Raw genomic sequence first — 22,819 nt, 5'->3', positions numbered from 1 at the left:
GATATGCGAAGAGAAGAACTTCATTTTACTGTAAGTTAGAATGCTGAGTTTATCGATCATATGGTTGTGGGTTTGATACTCAGGTCTGCTGAGCTGCCACTGTTGGGTCCTTGGACAAGGCCCTTGACCCTCTCAGCTCCAGGGGTGCCGTAGCATGCTCCAGCAGTGATGTAGCACACTGTGGCAGTGATGGCTCAGTTTTTATAGTGCTGGGTAACATGGTTGTGGGTTCAATACCCATATCCGCTATGCATGGTACTGTAGGCATGGCTGCTTGTTCCCTCTAAAAGTGTTTTTAGATAATGTATACAGTCAGTGGTTCAGTGATCATACCCTTTGACACTGCTGGTTTGAGCTGATGTAAGTAAGGCACAAAGCGCCATCTAGTGGACTAAAGTAGCAGTGGTTAAAGCCTAGCACCAAATCCGCAGTACTGTAGAAACTCCAGATAAGTGAGGCCACCCACTGCTGAGTGTGTGGGAGAAAAAGCTTACCTCGTCTGTTTCAGCGGTGCGCCGAGTCGACCACACGAACTCCATCACCGCCACAAATACGGCAATGATCAAACCACAGATCAATACCACAAATATGCCCCCAATATTCTCCATTCCCAAGCCTGCAACACACACACACACACACACAGCATTAAACACACAGGAAACCTCACATGTACCTGTAATGAAATGATAGATACCTATATGGAATGAATATATATATATATATCTCATAAAGCATTGGGTATATATGCAAAATATATGTACTTATATATTGTATATATATTGTATACATTCAATGGACATGTATACCATACATTTGTTGACTGGTAGGCAAATAAAGTAAATAAAATATATAAACATATACATAAACATAAATTATTGTACATAAATGTAATATATTTTTTTACTTAATGTGAATCTGGCAGTTCTGGCACTTCACTTTACTTGCGCCATAATTTCATGACGGATGGACCAATAGAAATGCTCCTAAAAGACTTTTGGTCAAACTTCCATGATGAAATGACCAATAGAAATGCTCCAAAATTGACTTGCAATGACTCTCTGGAGTAGATGAACATGAACCTATGGGCCCATAGCGTGGGCTAGAGGGGTATAAAGCCCCCCAGCAGCATTGAACTATGGAGCAGTGGAACTACTGTGTTCTCTGGAAGAATGGATGGTGGCGCTCCATCCAGTACTTTTAGGATGAGTTGGGGAGTTGGGGTTGAGGTGGGGTGGGGTGTTGTTCATCCAACATTCAACATCCCTTACTAAGGCTCTTGCTGCTGACTGCAATCAAATCCTCACAGCAATGCTCTACTCAAAATCTAGTAGAAAGCCTTCTTCTTTCCTGGACTAGAGTTACTCCAGTAGCTCTTTTTAATGCTCTTGATTTCGGAAGAAACAGTGAATGGGCAGGTGTCCCAATACTTTTGTCCAGTTACCGTGCATACATAGCCGGAGAAATACAGCAACAGAGCCAGTCGACTGGCTACAACTAAGGGGTCTTGCAAATGTCAGATTCTTGCCTTTAGCTCGGTGGTCCTCCTCTTTAGGGCACTGACCCCCTTCCCACCACCTCCGCTTGAGAATCTCCAGCCTGTTGTTCTCCTGCAGCTGCAGAACAGCCAGGCTGATCTCATCCCGAAACGGAGAACCTGAGAGAAGGACGAAAAGAAAAGGTAAGGATTAAGATACAAGACATGAACCACGACCCTCAAGAACCACGACCCTCCTCATCCAGCCCTTGCAGGCCTCCTTACCCAGAGGCATGCCGATGCCGTAGCCCTTGGTGTCCAGCAGGCCCCCTATCTGGGTGAGGTTGCAGTTGAGGCTGCGGTGGTACTCGTTCATGGTGCTCTCCAGCAGGAAGGCGTATTTGGAGTTCAGCACACGGGCGATCCCTTCCTCCGTGCTTTTCACGAACACGCTGGGCTGCTTGGAGTACATGTAGTTCCACATGCGCTGGTACGTCTGGTACCGCGAGTTCTGCAAGGGGCAGGAACAGGTCAGGAGGATGAAACTGTGCCCTACTCCTCAGTTGTGGCCTTGTTCTAGATGGCCTAGATGAGACCCACTAACTGAGGTTCACTAACTGGGCCCCAGTAACAACACATATACAAACTCACTCATAGCCCATGTCCACCTGACACTCCCTCCACCATGTTTCACAGCGTTGTGCTCTCTCAGGCTCTGGCCGCTGATGGCAAAACAACATGGCTCGGGATTCAAACTTGTGTCCACCTGTGTCCACCTGACACTCCCTCCACCATGCTTCACAGTGTTGTGCTCTCTCAGGCTCTGGCCGCTGATGGCAAAACGACATGGCTAGGGATTTGAACTTGCTCCCCCATGGGCCATAGTGGGCCATACTGATTCCATTCACTGGACTGAACTGCAGTGAATGGAATCAGCTGAACTGAATCAACTCTTGAATTGAATGGTAGAGCCTTGAGTTTCAATCGGGTTTGAGGAAGCAAACAAACTGACAAACACCGCATGCCAACGTCCCTTACATGAGCAAACATTTGTCAGAGAGCCTGATCAGAAAGAAGAAGCGAGAGAGAGAGATAGTGCGAGCGAGAGACATCTGAACCGAATTGAGAGGCATAAGTGCTTGCATTCGTACCATGAAGAAGGTCATGGTGCTCCCTCCGTGAATCGTGCCGTACTGGATGTTGGTTTGGTCCGCCAGGTCGTCCGGCGACTCTATTGGGGCCTCCATTCTCTGAACCGTCAGAAATGCGGCCAGGTTGGCTGTGTACGAGGAGATTATGATCAGAGTGAACGCCCACCTGAGAGACACAGAGAATAGACATACGTGAGACGGTGGAGGCAGACGCTCTCGGATTCTGATCTAGAACCTCCTGATATGACTTGATAAGACCGAAAACCCAAGACCATGACACTACCTCCACCATGCTTCACAGTGTTGTCAGTGTAGGCAGTCCCAGATAACATGCCCATGAGGTAGACCCACTCATAGCCCATGTCCACCTGACACTCCCTCCACCATGCTTCACAGTGTTGGCAGATCCAGGTAATATACGGCCTGGAGGGGTCTATATGGGGAGCCCAACTGGGAACCAGAAAAATTTGTCCATGGGTTCAATATTGGCTCCGTATGTGGATGCCCACCATCATTGGGGGGACCATCTGGGTTGTACACTGAACATGGGTCCTAGATGAGACCCACTAACTAAGGCTCACTAACTGGGTCCCAGTAACAACACATATACAAGCTCACTCATAGCCCATGTCCACCTGACACTCCCTCCACCATGCTTCACAGTGTTGGCATTGTAGGCAGTAACAGGTAATATGCCCTGGAGGGGCCTATATGGGGAGCCTAACTGGGGACCCAAGAATTTTGTCCATGGGTTCCATATTGGCCTCACATGTGAATGTGTATGCCCACTGGGGTCCCACCAGAGTCAGGGGTGGGCACATGTGGGTTGTACACTGCACATGGGGCCCAGATGAGACAAACCCACTCAGACCCCATGTCCACCTGACACTCCCTCCACCATGCTTCACAGTGTTGGCAGTGTAGGCAGTCCCAGTCCCCTGTTTGGGGATGTTTTGGTCCATGGGTTCCATGTTGGCCTCACATGTGGATGTGGATGCCCACCCGGGTCCCACCTGAGTTAACGCTGGGCACATGTGGACTGTACACTGCACATGGGGCCTAAATGAGACCCATGTGAGATTATGGTTGGGCTGTAACAATGGGGCTCACTAACTGGGTCCCAGTAACAACCCACTCAGAGCCCATGTCCACCTAACTGGGGTGTTTGGTCTTCTTCATAACACTGCACACACACACACACACACACACACTGACCAGACTCCACTGACGCAGCGAGTGGACAGGGCCTTGGGCATGATTTCTGAGCCTTGCTGCATGAAGCCTCCCACTGGAAACCACAGGCTGTTCCCCAGTGTGTACTGGTTCTCCAGCATGTCCCTGCGCTCCCGCAGGCAGGGGTGAGGGTTGTACCACTCATATGGGCTTAACCTGAGACACAAATACAGACAGATAGGTAATACACTGTTGCCATGCAGTGGGAGGAACAAGCCTATGTGATTAAGCATTGTATTGTGTGTGTGTGTGTGTGTGTGTGTGTGTGTGTGTGTGTGTGTACCTGGCAGCAAGGAATAGCACACAGCTGACAGCCAGGTACGCCAGCAACATGAAGAGCCAAACGGCCGGAGAGAAGGGATCCAAGAAGGAGAAATAGCCTGGCTTTCGGCCCTGGTGGAGAGAAACCAGGCACATTTTTAAGAAGTCATTAAAAAAACTGAACAATATATGAATATATGAATATTCATAAAAGAATCTGCAGATATATATAAACAATATCATAAAAAACTATGAAATGGCTTGAAGGTGTTTATTAAGGTCTTCAGGCTGTAGCAACTTCATGCATTTCCTCACTTCACCACTAGAGGGAATATTTACCAAAGCTAAACACACAGCTGAATTAAGCTGAATAAAGTGAGCTGAGTGTGTGTGTGTTTGTGTGTGTGTGTGTGTGTGTGTATCTGTAGATCTTACTATATGAACTCTGTAGAGTATGCTTATGCCCAGGGTCATGAACGGTTTGGAGAAATCGATGACCTTCTCTCTCTCTGAGGTGATGGTGAAGGCCGCCACGGCCAAATCAGCCTTCTGCTCCAGAGGAAACCAGAACACAGGTGAAGCATGTTTCCGTTTCATAAACCATAAAGAGCCAGAATTATATATTTATTTATTATATTTTAATATTTAACGTCTGTGGGAGAGTTTATTAAAGGACCGATATCCCACTAACACACCCACTAACACACACACACACTAACACACTAACACACTTATTAACACACTCACTAACACACTTATTAACACTCCCACTAACACTTATTTGCACACTCACTAACGCACAGTAACACACTCACTAACACACTAACACACTCACTAACACACTCACTAACGCACTTTTAAACACACTCACTAACACACTCACACACTCACACACTAACACACCCACTTACACACTCACACACTCACTAACGCACTTTTAAACACACGCACTAACACACTAACACACACACTAGCACACACTAACACACACTAACACACTCACTAACACACTCACACACTCACACACTAACACACCCACTTACACACTCACACACTCACTAACGCACTTTTAAACACACGCACTAACACACACTCACACACTAACACACCCACTAACACACTAACACACACACTAGCACACACTAACACACACTAACACACTCACTAACACACTCACACACTAACACACCCACTAACACACACACTAGCACACACTAACACACACTAACACACTCACTAACACACTCACACACTAACACACCCACTAACACACACACTAGCACACACTAACACACTCACTAACACACTCACACACTAACACACCCACTAACGCACTTTTAAACACACGCACTAACACACCCACTAACACACTCACACACTAACACTCACTAACATACTCACACACTCACACACCCACTAACACACTCACTAACACACTCACTAACACACTCACACACTAACACACCCACTAACGCACTTTTAAACACACGCACTAACACACACACTAACACACACTAACACACTCACACACCCACTAACACACTCACTAACACACGCACTAACACACACTCACACACTAACACACCCACTAACACACTAACACACACACTAGCACACACTAACACACACTAACACACTCACTAACACACTCACACACTAACACACCCACTAACACACACACTAGCACACACTAACACACACTAACACACTCACTAACACACTCACACACTAACACACCCACTAACACACACACTAGCACACACTAACACACTCACTAACACACTCACTAACACACTAACACACCCACTAACGCACTTTTAAACACACGCACTAACACACCCACTAACACACTCACACACTAACACTCACTAACATACTCACACACTCACACACCCACTAACACACTCACTAACACACTCACTAACACACTCACACACTAACACACCCACTAACGCACTTTTAAACACACGCACTAACACACACACTAACACACACTAACACACTCACACACCCACTAACACACTCACTAACACACACACTAGCAGATACTAACACACACTAACACACACTACCACACTCACTAACACACTAAATATGACAGTTTGGATTACTGTGTCTTTAACACTGATATATGTAAATGAAACAGCGGATTCATACTGGATTTATACTGGATTTATACTGGATTCATACTGGAATAAAATCACCCCACAATTATTAATGCCAGACTGTAAAGCGTATGAAAGGTGTATGTAAATATATCTTTGTGTCCATACCCTGTTGATGAGCTCCCCCACCATGCCCGTCCAGGAGCCGTTGGGTTCCGGGGCTCCGTACAGGCCGTCGTCCACTAGTTTGATGCGGTAGGTGAACTTCAGGATGTCGGAGAGCTCCCTCAGCATGTCCACACAGAAGCCTTCATACTGTTCGTTCCCCTCCAGCTCCTGATAATTCACCTTCCTCATCACATACGGGTTCTCCTACACACACACACACACGTGTTCATGGTTGTGACATCACACCATAATGGCATGAACGGGCTCTTTAATTAGACTCGGACGTTAATCAGAAAAAAAAACACTGGCCACTGGCCAGTCCACTGCACGGGCAGCGCATGTTGACCTCACCAGTATGGTGGTGATGATAAGGGTCTTGTTGGCCAGCGTCTCGGAGGCGTTCATGTCCAGGCTGGTGGAGTTCATGACCAGAGTGTTGTTAGAGTACCAGATACCAATCTAACCAGAACAGACAGAGACCAATTAAAACCAGTTAATTAAACGCTGTGTGGAACCAATCAGAATGGAGAATACATACTGGAGACTGTATGTGCGCATGCCTGTTACCTGTTTGTGGCCTGATCTGTGTTTCTCCAAAATATGCAGGGTGTAGTTTGTCCTCTGGCCCTTGCTGTTGAATTCAACACGTCCAGTTAAACCATCATACTCCACCTGAGAGAGAGAGAGAGAGAGAAGCTGTAATCTTGACTCAATCAGATTCATACTGGATTAAAATCACACTCAGATTATTAAGGTTAGATTGTAAAAACAATGCAAATTCATACTGGATTAAAAAAAAACACTTCACATTGTTTACTGTCAGAGTGTCAAAAATACACACTGCAGATTTATACTGGTTTAAAATCACTCCACAGCTTTAAGAAACACAGTAAAAACTACACAGACCACAGATTCATACTGGATTAAATTCGCTCCACAATTATTACTGTCAGACTGCAGAAACTGCACATACTGCCAATTCATACTGGATTAACCAAGATTACTCCCAGACGATAGAAGCTACAGATGCTATAGATTCATACTGCATTCCATTATCAGCCAGACCACAAAAAATGTTGTATGCTACAGATTCATACTGGATTCAAATTCATACCGATAAAATTCTACACACTGAAAATTCATACTGGATTAAAATCCCTTTACAAGTATCTACAGTATTACTACTGCACACACATATTGCAGATTCATCCCGGACAAAAATCTTTCTCTAATTATTATTGTCAGACTGTAAAAAAAATACACATTATAGATTCATACTGGATTAAAATCCCTTCACAAATGTTACCATCAGTCTATAAAAAATGCACACACATACTGCAGATTCATACCGGACAAATATCTTTCTCTAAGTATTATTGTCAGATTGTTAAAAAATACACATTATAGATTCATACTGGATTACCGGTATGATTACCCTTTACAAGCATTACCATCAGTCTATTAAAAATGCACACACACCACAGATTCATACCGGATTAAAGTCTTTCTCCAATTAATATAGTATGTAAAAACTATATTACATACTGGATTAAATTCACTCCCACTGAAATCACTTAAAACTGCTGAAGTGAGACAAAAAGAGAAACCGCTGGCAGCTGTGTAAGTGTGTTAATCTCAGGATACACACACACACACACGCACACACACACACGCACACACTCACCATGCGCAGGTAGTTCATGAGGCTGGTGCCGTGCTGCCAGATCTGCGGGGAAGTGCAGCTGAGGGGCTTCACTCCGATCTCCTGACTCCTGTTCAGCTCCTGCACCGCACTCGCCACCACATGCACCGCATCAAACAGCAGAGCCGACGACAGCTACACACACACACACACACACACACACACACACAGAATACTAATCAGTCTGTGGGGTCAGGCTTTGTTTATGGACAGGCCTCTGCTCCAAGGTTTGGAAGCCGGCAAAATAATAAATAATTAAAAGAATGTAATATTTATTACTAAATAAATAAATAATAATCATTTATAATAAAATCATTCATGATGAATAACGTATAGAATTTTCGATTTTAGATATTTGTGTGTGTGTGTGTGTCGCACCGCCGGTCCCGGGTAGGGGTTAATGTCACAGCCTTCTCTCCAGGAAAGGTTGAGGCTCCTGATGAACTCCAGGTAGAAGGGGTGAGTGGTGTTGAACATGGAGAAGCCCACTATGTTGGAGTGCTCATCTACTATATCATCCAACCACAGCAAGGGAAAGTCCTACACACACACACACACACACACACACACATACGGCAGCTGATAACATCAGATAACAGAACTGCAGTCCAGAACATGCTCGGCTGTCCATGCTGAACTGTCTGTTCCACAGCCGGACGAAGCAGCCAGTGGGTCAGATCTGCTGTAAGATCTACAGGATGTGCTGGAAGTAAAGTGGTGTACGCCATCAATTAACATCACACGGTGTGTGTGTGTGTGTGTGTGTGTATATATATATATGGGATGCAGGGTGTGAGGAGTGCGCATGGGGAGTGAGCAGCAATAGGGAGTGTGCGTTAAAAGTCAGCAGTCAAAAGGAATGTGTATAGGAAGTGAACAGTTGTGAGGAGTGTGCATGAGGAGTGAGCAGTTGTGAGGAGTGTGCATTAGGAGTGAACAGTTGTGAGGAGTGTGCATTAGGAGTGAACAGTTGTGAGGAGTGTGCATTAGGAGTGAACAGTTGTGAGGATTGTGCATTAGGAGTGAGCAGTTGTGAGGAGTGTGCATTAGGAGTGAGCAGTTGTGAGGAGTGTGCAGTATGAGTGAGCAGTTGTGAGAAGTGTGCAGTAGGAGTGAGCAGTTCCTCATGACTGCTCACTCCCCCTGCACACTCCTGATGAAAGACAAGCTACTATCTTACCATAGTGGTGAGGATGTACTTGTAAAAGGCTGATGTCATCCCCAACTCTGAAGCCTGAAGAGTGAGAGAGAGAGACAGAGAGAGAGAGAGAGAGAGAGAGTGAGAGAGAGAGAGAGAGAGAGAGAGAGAGAGTGAGAGAGAGAGAGAGAGAGAGAGAGAGGGGTACAAAAGATCTCTATTTAAATGCATTAGTTTTCACACTGATGGCCGCTGTGCAGCAAGGGCCAAACTCATGCATGCAGAACAACCCACATCTACATCACTCTGACAGGTGTTTGTACGTGTGTGTGAATGTAATATCCAGTATGAAGCTCTAATAACATTAATATCCAGTATGAAGCTCTAATAACATTAATATCCAGTATGAAGCTCTAATAACATTAATATTCAGTATGAAGCTCTAATAACATTAATATCCAGTATGAAGTTCTAATAACATTAATATCCAGTATGAAGCTCTAATAACATTAATATCCAGTATGAAGCTCTAATAACATTAATATTCAGTATGAAGCTCTAATAACATTAATATTCAGTATGAAGCTCTAATAACATTAATATCCAGTATGAAGCTCTAATAACATTAATATCCAGTATGAAGCTCTAATGACATTAATATCCAGTATGAAGCTCTAATAACATTAATATCCAGTATGAAGTTTTAATAACATTAATATCCAGTATGAAGTAGGTTGTCTGACTCAAAGGGGTGTGGGCGGGGCAAACACAATGGTTTGTGGGCGGGGCCAAACACATTAACCCTGTAATTGGTGGGGGTACTGCTTATGCAAGCTTTTCTGAAGATTAGGACCTCACTAAGTGTGTATGTGTGTGAGTGTGTGTATGCTTGTGAATGAGTGTGTGTGAGTGTGTATGTGTGTGTGTGTGTGTGTGTGTGTGTGTACCTTTTTCAGAATCATGTACGAAACAGAAGCGTTGGCGTCGATGATGATGGTGGCTATCTTGTCGTCTCGGATCTCCTTCAGCAGGGAGGTGGGGTCCAGGTCGTCATCCAGCATCCTGACCGACAGCGTCTCCCTGGAGATCAGGAACCGCCTCACCAGCTCCTCCAATCGCAGGAGACCTAAGGGATGCGAGTGGGTGGGATTAGAGATCTCATATGTGTGAGTTTGTGTGTGTATGTGTGTGTGTGTGTGTGTGTGTGTGTGTGTGCGTGCGTGTGTGCTAAATGTAAATAAGTGGCTGCGTTCTCGTGGGAGTGTGTGTGCGGAGAGAGAGCCAGTGAACTCGGTGCCAAACTTTAATTAGTTTGAGGGAGAAGAGAAATCAATGCACTCGTTTACACGCTCTCCCTCTCTCTCTCTCTCTCTCTCTCTCTCACTTACCCACTCACTCAATCCATCCCAACACACACACAAACACACACACACACACACACACACACACACACACACACACACACAATATCTCCCTGGATTTCACTCACCCATTAGTACCATCCATTCTGTATCTCCTCTCTCCCCACCTGAAACCTCTGTCACATCACTCCAGCTCCAGTATTAATAAAGCTCTCTCGCCCGCTCTCTCTCTCTCTCTCTCTCTTTCTAAAACCTCAGAGATTACATGCTACTACTAGTAGGCCTATTAATACCCTCATCTCTCTCTCTCTCTCTCTCTCTCTCTCTCTCTCTCTAGCACCTCTTCCGCATGGAGATGGGAGTATAATGGAGTGCAGTCTGATCTCTCTGCTGCCACCAAAGCTGCATTTTGAAGGCAGTTTTACACCAGAAGTAAAATTTCACACCAGGACATTTTCTCATTTTCTAATAACATTAATATCCAGTATGAAGCTCTAATAACATTAATATCCAGTATGAAGCTCTAATATCATTAATATCCAGTATGAAGCTCTAATAACATTAATATCCAGTATGAAGCTCTAATATCATTAATATCCAGTATGAAGCTCTAATAACATTAATATCCAGTATGAAGTTCTAATAACATTAATATCCAGTATGAAGCTCTAATATCATTAATATCCAGTATGAAGCTCTAATACCATTAATATCCAGTATGAAGCTCTAATAACATTAATATCCAGTATGAAGCTCTAATACCATTAATATCCAGTATGAAGCTCTAATACCATTAATATCCAGTATGAAGCTCTAATACCATTAATATCCAGTATGAAGCTCTAATACCATTAATATCCAGTATGAAGCTCTAATATCATTAATATCCAGTATGAAGCCTTAATACCATTAATATCCAGTATAAATATTATGATATATGCTTATATATATACACATGTGGGTGGGGCCCCTCAGCTCAGGCGTGGGGTGACTGTAGTGGTCCTCGAGGCTTATTTGGACTAACAAAGAGACAGACGGACGCGGCGATCAGGCAGAACGTGCCGAATCAGAAGTGATCGCCAGTGTGTCCAATCAGAGGGCAGATTAATGACGGGCCAGTAATGAGAAATAAATGAACATATTCTCATTAATTACTGAGCGTACATCACACACACACACACACACACACACACACACACACTCACACACAAAACGATCTAACAGAGCATATAACAGAGAGAGAGAGAGAGAGGGCGAGAGAGTGAGGGAGAGGGAGAGAGAGGGTGCACTGGCCTCTCCCTCTATCTCCTGCCACCATTTTAAATGAGCTTGATGAGTGGCAAGTTGCACCTACTCTGCTGCCATGGCAACCATAGTGCAGCCAACTAGGTCAGAGCAGAGCTGTATGAAGCAATGCCCTCACTCACACTCACACACACACACACACACACACACACACATACATACATGCATACACTATATGTCCAAAAGTTTGCAGACACCCCTCCCAATAAATGCATTCAGCTTCTTTAAGTTGCCCTCATTGCTGATGCGAGATGTGCAAATGCACATGCACGGCTTGTCTAGGCCTTGTAGAGAAGTACTACTGCCAAAAGAATAGGACCCGTTGGCACCATCATGAATAAAGCCAGGCGTGGGCACGACAAGAGGGGTATGAAGCCCCCCCCCACATACACATACAGCAGAGCAGAGCATCAGGCAGGTCCTGTGGGGTGTTCCTGGTATGCAGTGGTCAGCACCTAGCAGATGTGCCCACCTCACAACTTCCAGGCTCCAGATACCCCAGGTCACAAATGCTGCAAATGCTGTCTCTCTCTCTCTCTCTCTCTTTCTCTCTCTCTCTCTCTCTCTCTCTCTCTATTCAGCTGGGAAGGCTCTCTGACGGTGCTCCAGGCAGGCCAGACTAGCCGACCGAGAGAGCAAAGATCACAGACTCACACTCCGCCTTGGCGCAGACCAGACTAGCCGATGGATAGCTGAAGGAGCGTAGGATGGCTCCCACGGCGAGGCTTAGATCCTCGTTGCTAGGATACAGAGTGACGGACGCGAAGCGCAGGTAGGGCAACCGCGGAGTCTCCTCAGGACCGATCTTCACATGAGGGATCTGAGACAGAGAGAGAGAGAGAGAGAGAGAGAGAGAGAAAGAGAGAGAGAGAGAGATAGGGCAAGCAAGTGAGAAGAGAGTCTACAATCAACCCAATCAAACTCAAAATCTAATTCTGCACCAGCTCACCTCCTTCTCCCCACAGATGTGACTGACAGTAGAGCCTGAGGCGGGGCTGGAGGCGGGGCCAATCACAGAGACCACACCCTTGGGCAGGATCTGGCACACTGAAACAAGCAGAATACACTTCAGGTCACAGCTGAGTGACCACATGATGACCACATTTAACTGATCAGGAAACATCTACGAAAAAGAAACGTAGGACACCCCCCTACACACACACACACCAAAAAGCTTCAAAGCTTCGGTACTTTTGAGGTCTATCCTCAGCTATGTGCATTGTGGACCATTTTGAGGTCAGTTAGGGTCAAGTTTCTGCTGTGAAAGCCCTCCTCTCTTCATCTTTAGCTTTTTTCAGATGTTTGATGGTTGCTTCCATTCCTGGTTGATGAATCCATTCCTCATCCACCACTGGCATGTTCCCTGTGCCACTGGCTGCAACACAACCCCCCACCTCAGTGCTTAACAGTTGGAAAGGCATTCTCATCAGGAAATTGTGCCAACAGACGCCTGTACCGGCCAACATTGCTGTAAGAGTGATCGGAGAGGAAGCGCCATCTAGCCGCCCGGAAAGTTGTGCTCTCTCCGACTCCGGCTGCTGATGGCAAAGCGCCTTCTCCTGCTTTGCGGACATCAGGGCTTGGAGGAGCCCATGTCCAAGCTAATTAACTGCTAATTGTGTGTGTGTGTGTGTGGGTGGGTGTGTGTGTGGGTGGGTGTGAGAATGGAACTCACTGGTGTCAGTGGTCTCGTATTGAGAGTCTTTCTGCAGCTCGAAGACGTCCACGTCCACCCGTGCGCGAGCCGGCCCCTCCATCACACTGTTGATGTTCTCGCGTGCTAATGCTAAAGCTAAGCGCTCTCCACGCCCACACGCAGAGCGGTCATCCAGAATCGCAGCTGGCCAGAAAGAGGTAAAACAGAGAGAGAGAGAGAGAGAGAGAAGGGCAGAGACACAGAACAGAGTCAACGATTTTTGAAGGCCAACTCAGAAAAGGGTCGCGACCCAGACTGGCGTGCTTAACGTGGTGGCAGGAGAGGCCCGCAAGCAAAGGCCAAAGGGGAACGAGCGGAGATTCCGGCGGTCGGGAATGATGCTCGGCTCCGGCCCTGACACCTGCTTTCCACGTCAGACTCCGGAATAACAACTCTGTCTTTTGCATGAGAACAGAGCTGGCAGTGCCTCCTCCCTCCGCGCTCCGCAGTCTGGCAGCTGTCTATCCGGCTTACATGAGAAGTGCACTTTATAGCAGTGCCAAAGCTAAGCCAGTTGTTTAGCAAGCTAATAGCTGCAGGCTACTCTGCCAGTTCCTCTGTTCTCATGTAGCGCTTACCTGGCACCATTCCAGTTTGCTTGCTGTACTTAAACCTATCCCATACAGGAATCTGGGGGGGGGGGGCATGTATGCAGATGCTTATAAAGGCCAATAGAATGGGACAGTAAACATACCCTAGTGGCACCATGCCACCCTAATGCCAGGCGTGGGCTAGTAGAGGGGTATAAAGCCCCCCCAGCATTGAGCTGTGGAGCAGTGGAACGGACTGTTTTCTTTGGATTGATGGCTTGACCTCCAATGATGATACATGCGACGGCCGGCACCGCCTCTTTTCCTACTGCTGCCAACGCAGCATCGTCAGGCAGCCGGCACGTTCAGGGGGAAAGCGCCGGGTCCCCAGCGCAACCACTACACCAGCTAGCAGACGCCTGTGCCAACCAACATCGCTTTAAGAGTGATGGGGGAGGAAGCGCCATCTAGCCACCCGGAGGGGGGAACGGCCGGTTGTGCTCTCTCCGACTCCAGCTGCTGATGGCAAAGCGGTGGTGCCGCCATCCAGTACTTTGGGATGGGATGCGATGGACGAGGAGTTGGGAATGAGATGGTGAGATGTCTTTAAAGGCAAGCAATGTCCCGCTACTTACCCATCCGCACGGACGACAGGACAGAGGGCTGGCTCAGGGCAGAGGGCGGCATGGTAACCACGGTAACTAGCAGGACGTGGAAGTGAATCGACAGCAGCAGCAGCGCTGGCAGTTCCGGCATCTTCTACTGCTCCTCATGGAGATGCCGTCTGCTGCCTATAGCACCCCCTGCAGGACAAAGGAGGTAATGTTAGCATCAATAAGCTTCTACACACACAGACATACAAACTCTCAACGTCCTGTTGAGAAAAAAAAAACAATTAAGTCGTAGCTACATCTTAGTAAGGTGTGGGAACAAAATCTGGGCTTGCTAAGTCGTGGCCATGACTTAGGATCTCGATGCCTTATTAAGTCATGATCATGATTTAATGATTTTATTCTTATGCCTTAATAAGTTGTGGCCATGACTTAATCATCGTATTCCTATTCTTTGCTAAGTCATGACCATGACTTAGGATCTCATTCCCACACCTTACTTAGTTGTGGCCATGATTTAAGATCGTGTTCCCACGCCTAATTAAGTTGTGGCCATGACTTAATTATCTCAATCCTACGCCTTATTAAGTCATACCCATGACTTAATTATCTCATTCCCACACCTTTTTAAGTTGTGGCCATGACTTAGGATCTTGTTCTTATGCCTAATTAAGTTGTGGCCATGACTTGGGATCTTGTTCTTATGCCTTACTAAGTTGTGGCCATGACTTAATCATCTTATTCCCACACCTTACTAAGACATGCCCATGACTTAAGGTCCTTGTTTCCAAGTCGTGGTGCCTTACTTATCTATGGACTTAGTTTTATTAATAAAAATCATTTGATTGACAGCATTCATGACAGAAGCTGTCATCCAAGAAAGATGCCTCTGCTCCAGTTTGCTGCTGTACCCCGAGGGATAAAGAAGAAGCCTATTGCAGAAAGTTTTATGGACAAAGACTTTTGGAGGAATAAAGCTTAGGCATCCAACTCTAAGAGCACTGTACCGACTGTTAAGCATGGCGGTGGTAGCATCACACTCTGGGGCTGTGACAGAATAATGAAGGAGGAGGAAAACCAACACTGAAAGTAAGACAATGATGAGCACTATAAATGAAGATGTAATTAAGGATGCCTGGAAACGGGCGAGGAGATAAACAGATGGGTTGCTTGGAACGGGATATACATCACGCTGCACCGTACAAGTGAGTAAGTAAGCTGAAAGACAAATGTACAAACACACAGTTGCTGTCTGTAGCCTACAGATTCATCAAGTACTTAATGCACACATCTCTTCATCAGTCTCCCAATAAAACTGCCCCTCTCAAACAGAGGCTGCGTTTACGGCATATACAATTTAATGGAGCAATAAGTTAACCTTTGCTGCATTGCAGGTCAGAGGTCAAATACCGTGGCACCAACACCAATGTCCCATGCACAAATCTGATCTGATCTGAATCGGTCATATAGGCACACATCTCATGAAGGCCTGGTGGGAAATATACGCTGGATACAAGGGAAGATTCAATGACAAAAGTATTGGGACGCCAGCTCATTCATTGTTTTTGCAAAGACAACCACAATCACCATTTGTGTTGGACACTCCCTGACCTCCCTAACGCTCTTCCACCCAACTGAGCACAAACACACACCAGCCTCCAATGCAGCCTTGCTTAGGAGCCCAACAGTGGTATCGAACCCACAACCCTGTCAACAACAGTCCAGTGCTTTAACCACGGAGCTACCACTGCCTCTCTGCCGTTGCTACCGTCCATGCAAGAAGCATTGCTGTGAGGATTTGATTGCACTAAGCGGCACTCAGAGCGCTAGTGAGGGGGGGGGGGGTTTATACCCCTCTATCTGCTCCAGAAGGCCTCTGCTCTGCTCTGGCGGTAGGTTTCTACAGGGACTAGACACAGGCTGTGTATGTGTGTGTGTGTGTGTGTGCTCTGCTGAAGGAGGTTCTGCATGCTATTTGGGAATCTAATTGGGGTGACCGCGTCAGTATAGATTCAACAACATCACGCCACTGCTCATGTGGGGCTCGGTTTCTGAACACTACGCTGGCCGCCGTAATTGGGCAGTAATGACTGAAATGAACTCCGCTACCTGCTGTGAGGCCTAAACACTAATACACACACATTCCGAAAGCTGTCCCTACTTGTATGTTTTGGAAAGCACTCTCCAGACTGTTTAAGGGGTGTGTGGATGCGGGTGGAGGCGGGTGGAGGGGGTGTTTAGGGAGTATTCAGCCTCCTTTGAGACAATACTCAGTCTTTTCGGTTGCATTTTCTAGGGGAGGAGCAACATAACCCTGAAGCTCCTCCTCTCCTCTTCTCATCTAACGTCCAATCACCTACCCCCAACACCATCTTCTCCCTTTAACTCCCTTAGGTCTTGTCCGTAAGTTCTAGCTCCACTTGTCAATCAAAATAGTAGTAGAAGCCACCTGAACTCCGGCCCGAAGTCAGCCCCAGACGCCCAGCCCCCTCCGACATTATGGCGCGGGCGTGGGCATCTTCGTTTTTTCTATAACGAACATTTTAAGTTAAACACCTTGGGCTGAATTCCCCAGGCAGAGATTAAGGCTAGTCTCGAACTACTTCAATTATGAATGGAGATTTCCCGTTGAAAGGCTAGCCTTAATCCCTGTCTGAGAAACCGGGCCTTTAAGTGCTGTAATAATGCCTGCTGTGCGCTCTGGGATTCTGTAACACAAATGAAACCAGAAGAAAAACAAGCCGGTGTTTGTTCACTTTTTCCTCTTGTTTGCTTCTGCCTTCTGAAAGCTAACCCATGCGTGCAGCAGATGATGCGAATTTAATTGCTTTTAGAAAGTAGCCGTGGTTCTGAAACAGGTTCAGAAATCTCCCAGTCCACTGAGAACCATACTAAACAGATACGGGGGGACAGTATTGGGCCTGACAGTGTCCATCGTGGAGGACAGACATCCACTCAGTTCATTATGACCGATCAACAACCTCCTTCTTCATCATTCCATGTACCAGTTCTACCGGCAGCGGAACAGGCCCTAAAAACCACTACTGCCACCATGCTTAACAGTTGGTACAGTGTTGTAAGGGTCTCCCGAAAACAGTGCCTTCACTGCTGAAAATAACATCGCTAACAAAAACAGCACCATCGGCACTGAAAACAGTGCTGTCACCACCACCAAAATAGTGCTATTACTACCAAAAACACTGCCGTCAAAACTCACAATAGTGCGGCCAATACTGAAAATAGTGCTATTACTACCAAAAACAGTGTGTCAGTACTGAAAACAGTGCGTCAGTACTAAAAACAGTGCGTCAGTACTGAAAACAGTGCGTCAGTACTGAAAACAGTGCGTCAGTACTAAAAACAGTGCGGTCAGTACTGAAAACAGTGCGTCAGTACTAAAAACAGTGCGTCAGTACTGAAAACAGTGCGGTCAGTACTAAAAACAGTGCGGTCAGTACTGAAAACAGTGCGTCAGTACTAAAAACAGTGCGTCAGTACTGAAAACAGTGCGGTCAGTACTGAAAACAGTGCGTCAGTACTAAAAACAGTGCGGTCAGTACTGAAAACAGTGCGTCAGTACTGAAAACAGTGCGGTCAGTACTGAAAACAGTGCGTCAGTACTAAAAACAGTGCGGTCAGTACTGAAAACAGTGCGTCAGTACTGAAAACAGTTTACATCTTGATCATTTCATTTAAAGAAATTCTGAGAGGCTGGTGGAGTTGCCCTGGGTCTCAGCCGGGTCGGGGAGGTGCTGAACTCCAACGCGGGCTAGGCCTCGGATCGTACGCACAGCCCAGCTTAACTCACCGCTTAACTTCCAACGTCTCTGAGTTACCACACATGGGACAAAGGTAGGCCGCTGTGAACCCGACAAACCTGACCCCTCTATTGAGCTGAGGTCGCTGGAGCCAGGTGGTCCTCCAGCAGGCCCGCCAGGCCTGATCTGTTGTCATATGGCAGTCTAGTCCATAAAGCCTCCATTCCAAATCTCGTCTCCTCAAGTACACAAGGAAGGTCAACACAGATGTCCGCTGACATCTGTTACAACAGCGCAGCACACACACACACACACACACACACACACACATGCATGCACGTTCACAGAGCGAGACAGCAGTGAAAGCTTTATCGGCAATACTTTTCAAACAGGAATTCAATAGCCTGCAGAGTTGTGCACAACCCCCCCCCCGCCCCCCCCTCACACACACACACCTCCATCCCCTCCACCGCCTCGCCTACCCACCCCAGTCCCAGCGCTAACTGCAGAAGTGCACTCGGAATCTGGGCACGCGTGCTAATTAGCGCACATGTGGTTAGTTGAATGGGATCCGCCGTCTGTATGCAAATGAAAACTAATGTAGCGCTACGGAGAGCGCAGAGAATGCTGGGAATGCATATAGATGGCATCCAACCAGCACAATGCACAGTCATTCGGCAAGGTCATAATGATGTTCGGCGCTTTAACCGAAAAGAGTGTTAACTGGACTGATGTCTCACCGGAACGGCCTCCAAACGAGCCCTTCCACTGAACGCTGACTGTTCTCTGAACAGGTAAACGTATGTATCACAGCCTTTCCGGTCCATTGCGGGGAAATATGATCTTTTTAGGGGCTTAAAATTGCAGAAATGTTGAGAAAAAAGTTTGTGGACACCCCTTCTAATGAATGCATGCAAGTACTTTGGATTGCAGCTACTGATTTCACACACCCACAGCTTGTCTAGTCCCTGTGGAGAGGTACTGCACACAGAACAGGACGTGAACCTATTGGCACCGTGCCAACTAATGCCAGGCGTGGGCTAGCGGGGCATGTGTTGAGCTGTGGAGCAGTGGAAATGACTGTGTTCTCTGGCATGAAGGCGGAGCTCCATCCAGTACTTTTGGACGGAAAAGGGAAGTTCGGGGAGTCCGCGATGAGGTGGGATGATGACCTCACTGACGCTCTTGCAATCGCCGAATGCTATCAAATCCTCACAGCAATGCTCTTCTCAAAGCAACCCCCTGGACAGTAGAGACAGTTACTCTTAGAAAAGCAGCATAAGCTGTATTTTTAATACCCTTGATGTTGGAGGAAACAATGAATGAGCAGGTGTCCCAATACTTTTGTCCACAGTGTACGTTAGAGTCAGTTTAACTCTCAAGGCTCATCTGGAGTAGAAAATACATAAATACACCATCCAACATCCATCCGTTCAGTCGAACATCAGCTGGAAAAAGAGCTTACCAAGTATCTTACCCAGTTAGAATTCTTCACAGAGGTGGTGAGAATGGAACCAGACGTCCGCAAAGTTTAACGCTCTTTAACAGAAAGCTAATACACCGAATACTTCTGAATGCTGAGTCTAGTGACCGAGACACTGGTTGACATTCGTTTGGAGTAAAAAACACAACTAAAAAATTCATATGTAGTAGACAGATATGTGCAGGATGTTATACGGAAAATAGTCCCATTAACTGTTTTTTTTATTTTGTATTATTTAACACTATTCTACCATCATCAACACTGCATATAACTCTCAGAAGACATGTTTTGCAGGTTTGCGGGCTGATCTGGAGCAGCTAAAATGGCTGTGTTGTGTGGTAGTCATGCTGACGCCTGGTTCCATTCCCCACCACTGTAAGGGAATCCGAGCGGGTCCGTTTCTCTACCGCAAAGCACTTCACACCAAAATCCTTCGGAGGGGCTGTTTATGTTGTGATAATTGAATTTTACAGGAATTCTGAAACCTTGGTGGACGTCCCCTTTAACACTGCAAGCGACGGTCCACAGCGCATATGGATTAAACCTTTTTCCCAGGGATCCGCGGGACGGCGTGGCTGACTAAGCAGTGGGTGGTGGGTGTCGGAGTCAGATCTAGCGACTCCAGTGACAGCCAAATGACCAGGCCACACCCTCAAGGTGACCTCTGACCCCGAACGGCAGCACAGGGAAATCACAGCCAGGCCCATTTACACCTGATGCCTGCTATTATACACACACACACACACACACACACATGCACGTTTGAGTCTGACCTTCAGAGAACAAGCTAGATTTATTTCCCCCAGGGCTAAAGATAGGCCCGAGTCCGTGATGCGTCAGTGTCCGGTGTGTGTGTAAACGTGTGTGAGAGTGTGTGTGTCGTCCAGAAACACTGACCAATAAATGCAGATATACCTCTTCTACACCCCCCCCACACACACACCCTTCCTTCCTTCTTGATTATGTGTGTGTGTGTAGGAAAGAGAGAGAGAGAATCTGCTGCACACTTGGCAGCCTGCAGATGCTTTTTTGTGAGAGCATGGAAAGCGGAAAATCGGCCACCGTAATTATCAACAGAGAGAGAGAGGGCGAGCGAGGGAGAGAGAGAGGGAGGCAGCCTCAGGGGATGGGAGGAGTAGATAGCTGGCAATTCATTTGTTTCTCCGTCTTTGTCGGGAAGAAGCGGATCTGACAGTTACAATAATAGCAGCGCGCATCATTCCGACTTAATTGATTGGGATTGCGGAGCACGTATGTGGAATACGCATTTTAAGCCTCGCATCAAAGGCGCCGCTCTCCGCCACACTGCGGTAGCCAGCCCTGGCAGGTTCAGGCAGACTTCGGAGACGCCAGAATCGACCGAAAGCGAGAGCAACGTCTTTACTTCCTTTTCTTCCATGTCAGTTTTTTTTTTCTTTGGCTAAATGACCAAAGTTCCTCGGACACCGTCGTTCCTCATTTGTAAGAACATCCGGAATGAGCAAACATCCGGAAAATCGCCCAAAATGGAGCTGTAAAAAGGGCCGATCCCAAAACCCCAAAACTGTTACATCACAGTCTTGATACATTAATATTTACACCACCAAAATGTACATTACCCCCCCCCCAACAAGCCTGTCGAGGCTTAACGCAAACGGCAACTTCGGAAGAAGTAGCTAGAGCTAGAGTAGTTAACATCTAGTTAACAGCAAGAGTAGCGAACATTTATCTAAAATTAGCTAAAGTGGTTAACATCTAGCTGACATCAAGAGGAGCGAACATACATCTACAATTAGCTAAAGTGGCTAAAATCTAGCTGACATCTAGAGTAGTGAACATATATCTAAAATCAGCTAAAGTGGCTAACATCTAGCTGACATCAGCTAGAGTAGTTAACATCTAATTAACAGCAAGAGTAGCGAACATACATCTAAAATTAGCTAAAGTGGCTAACATCTAGCTGACATCAGCTAGAGTAGTTAACATCTAATTAACAGCAAGAGTAGCGAACATACATCTAAAATTAGCTAAAGTAGTTAACATCTAGCTGACATCAGCTTAAGTAATCAACAAGGGGCCGATCCCAAAACCCCAAAACTGTTACATCACAGTCTTGACACATTAATATTTACACCACCAAAATGGACATCACCCCCCTCCCCTCCCCCACACACGCACCAAGCCTTAACGCAAACGGCTTTGCCGATAGCGTCCTCTAGTGGGCGGAGTTTATGTTGTTTATGTTTGGGGGTGTAAATAATGAGTCAAGACTGTGATGTAACAGTTTGGGAGTTTTGGAATTGACCTGTTTTCCAGCTCTCTTCTGGACGTCCTTCTGAAGAACGTCTAGAGGAACAACGAGGTTCGAGGTTCACGGATGGTCAGTCCCACGTACGGAATTCTCCGGGAATGACAGAATTACATTTTTTCCGATGCAATGCCTTCTGGGAAACCCGGCCCGGAACGTAAGCTGCAATTTAGGCGCTCAATATACATCAGACAGTGTGTAGAACTCTGTGGGTGGAGCATCAGAGGCTGAGGCTGGCTGTGCTACGACCCTTCCAGCTTTCCGTAGGAAGATGCTGCGAGAGCTCAATAAAATCTTCTAACGTGTCAAAGAATGTCTGGAGTCAGCAGGAAACACACACACACACACACACACACACACACACACACACACTCATGCCGAGCCTTCTCTCAGTCAGAAGTCTCTCTGTCTCTTCCTCTCTCTTCTCCATCTCTTGTCTTTCTGTCAGGACACTCACTCTCTGACAGCCTGTCCCTCAGCCCTCCCGTCCTCACTCAGGCGTCCTTTCCGCCTGCAGTCCTCGTTCCACCTTTTCAACCCCTCACTCTATTCCTCC

At 46.6% G+C, this 22,819-nt stretch overlaps 1 protein-coding gene across 2 annotated transcripts in view; it reads right to left on the bottom strand.

Moving 5' to 3' along the window:
• Nucleotides 1-22,819, bottom strand: part of grik5 (glutamate receptor, ionotropic, kainate 5) — a 90,447-nt gene that overhangs the window by 4,979 nt on the left and 62,649 nt on the right. The window contains exons 3-20 of one of the 2 annotated variants that reach the window (XM_072680545.1): nt 14,760-14,927; nt 13,574-13,738; nt 12,848-12,945; nt 12,553-12,718; nt 10,180-10,358; nt 9,275-9,328; nt 8,473-8,634; nt 8,077-8,229; nt 6,960-7,064; nt 6,744-6,851; nt 6,393-6,596; nt 4,555-4,668; nt 4,142-4,251; nt 3,841-4,014; nt 2,626-2,791; nt 1,760-1,985; nt 1,526-1,654; nt 495-616 (exon numbers count right to left, since the gene is read on the bottom strand). In XM_072680545.1, coding sequence (XP_072536646.1) covers nt 495-616; nt 1,526-1,654; nt 1,760-1,985; nt 2,626-2,791; nt 3,841-4,014; nt 4,142-4,251; nt 4,555-4,668; nt 6,393-6,596; nt 6,744-6,851; nt 6,960-7,064; nt 8,077-8,229; nt 8,473-8,634; nt 9,275-9,328; nt 10,180-10,358; nt 12,553-12,718; nt 12,848-12,945; nt 13,574-13,738; nt 14,760-14,880 — 2,556 coding nt within the window. In that variant the 5' untranslated portion in view covers nt 14,881-14,927. The remainder of the gene's footprint in view (nt 1-494; nt 617-1,525; nt 1,655-1,759; nt 1,986-2,625; nt 2,792-3,840; nt 4,015-4,141; nt 4,252-4,554; nt 4,669-6,392; nt 6,597-6,743; nt 6,852-6,959; nt 7,065-8,076; nt 8,230-8,472; nt 8,635-9,274; nt 9,329-10,179; nt 10,359-12,552; nt 12,719-12,847; nt 12,946-13,573; nt 13,739-14,759; nt 14,928-22,819) is intronic. The other variant, XM_072680546.1, reaches the window with a different exon arrangement.

This window comes from Salminus brasiliensis, chromosome 5 (assembly GCF_030463535.1).
Source record: "Salminus brasiliensis chromosome 5, fSalBra1.hap2, whole genome shotgun sequence".
NCBI lineage: Eukaryota > Metazoa > Chordata > Actinopteri > Characiformes > Bryconidae > Salminus > Salminus brasiliensis.
This window is presented reverse-complemented; position numbering and strand designations above follow the sequence as displayed.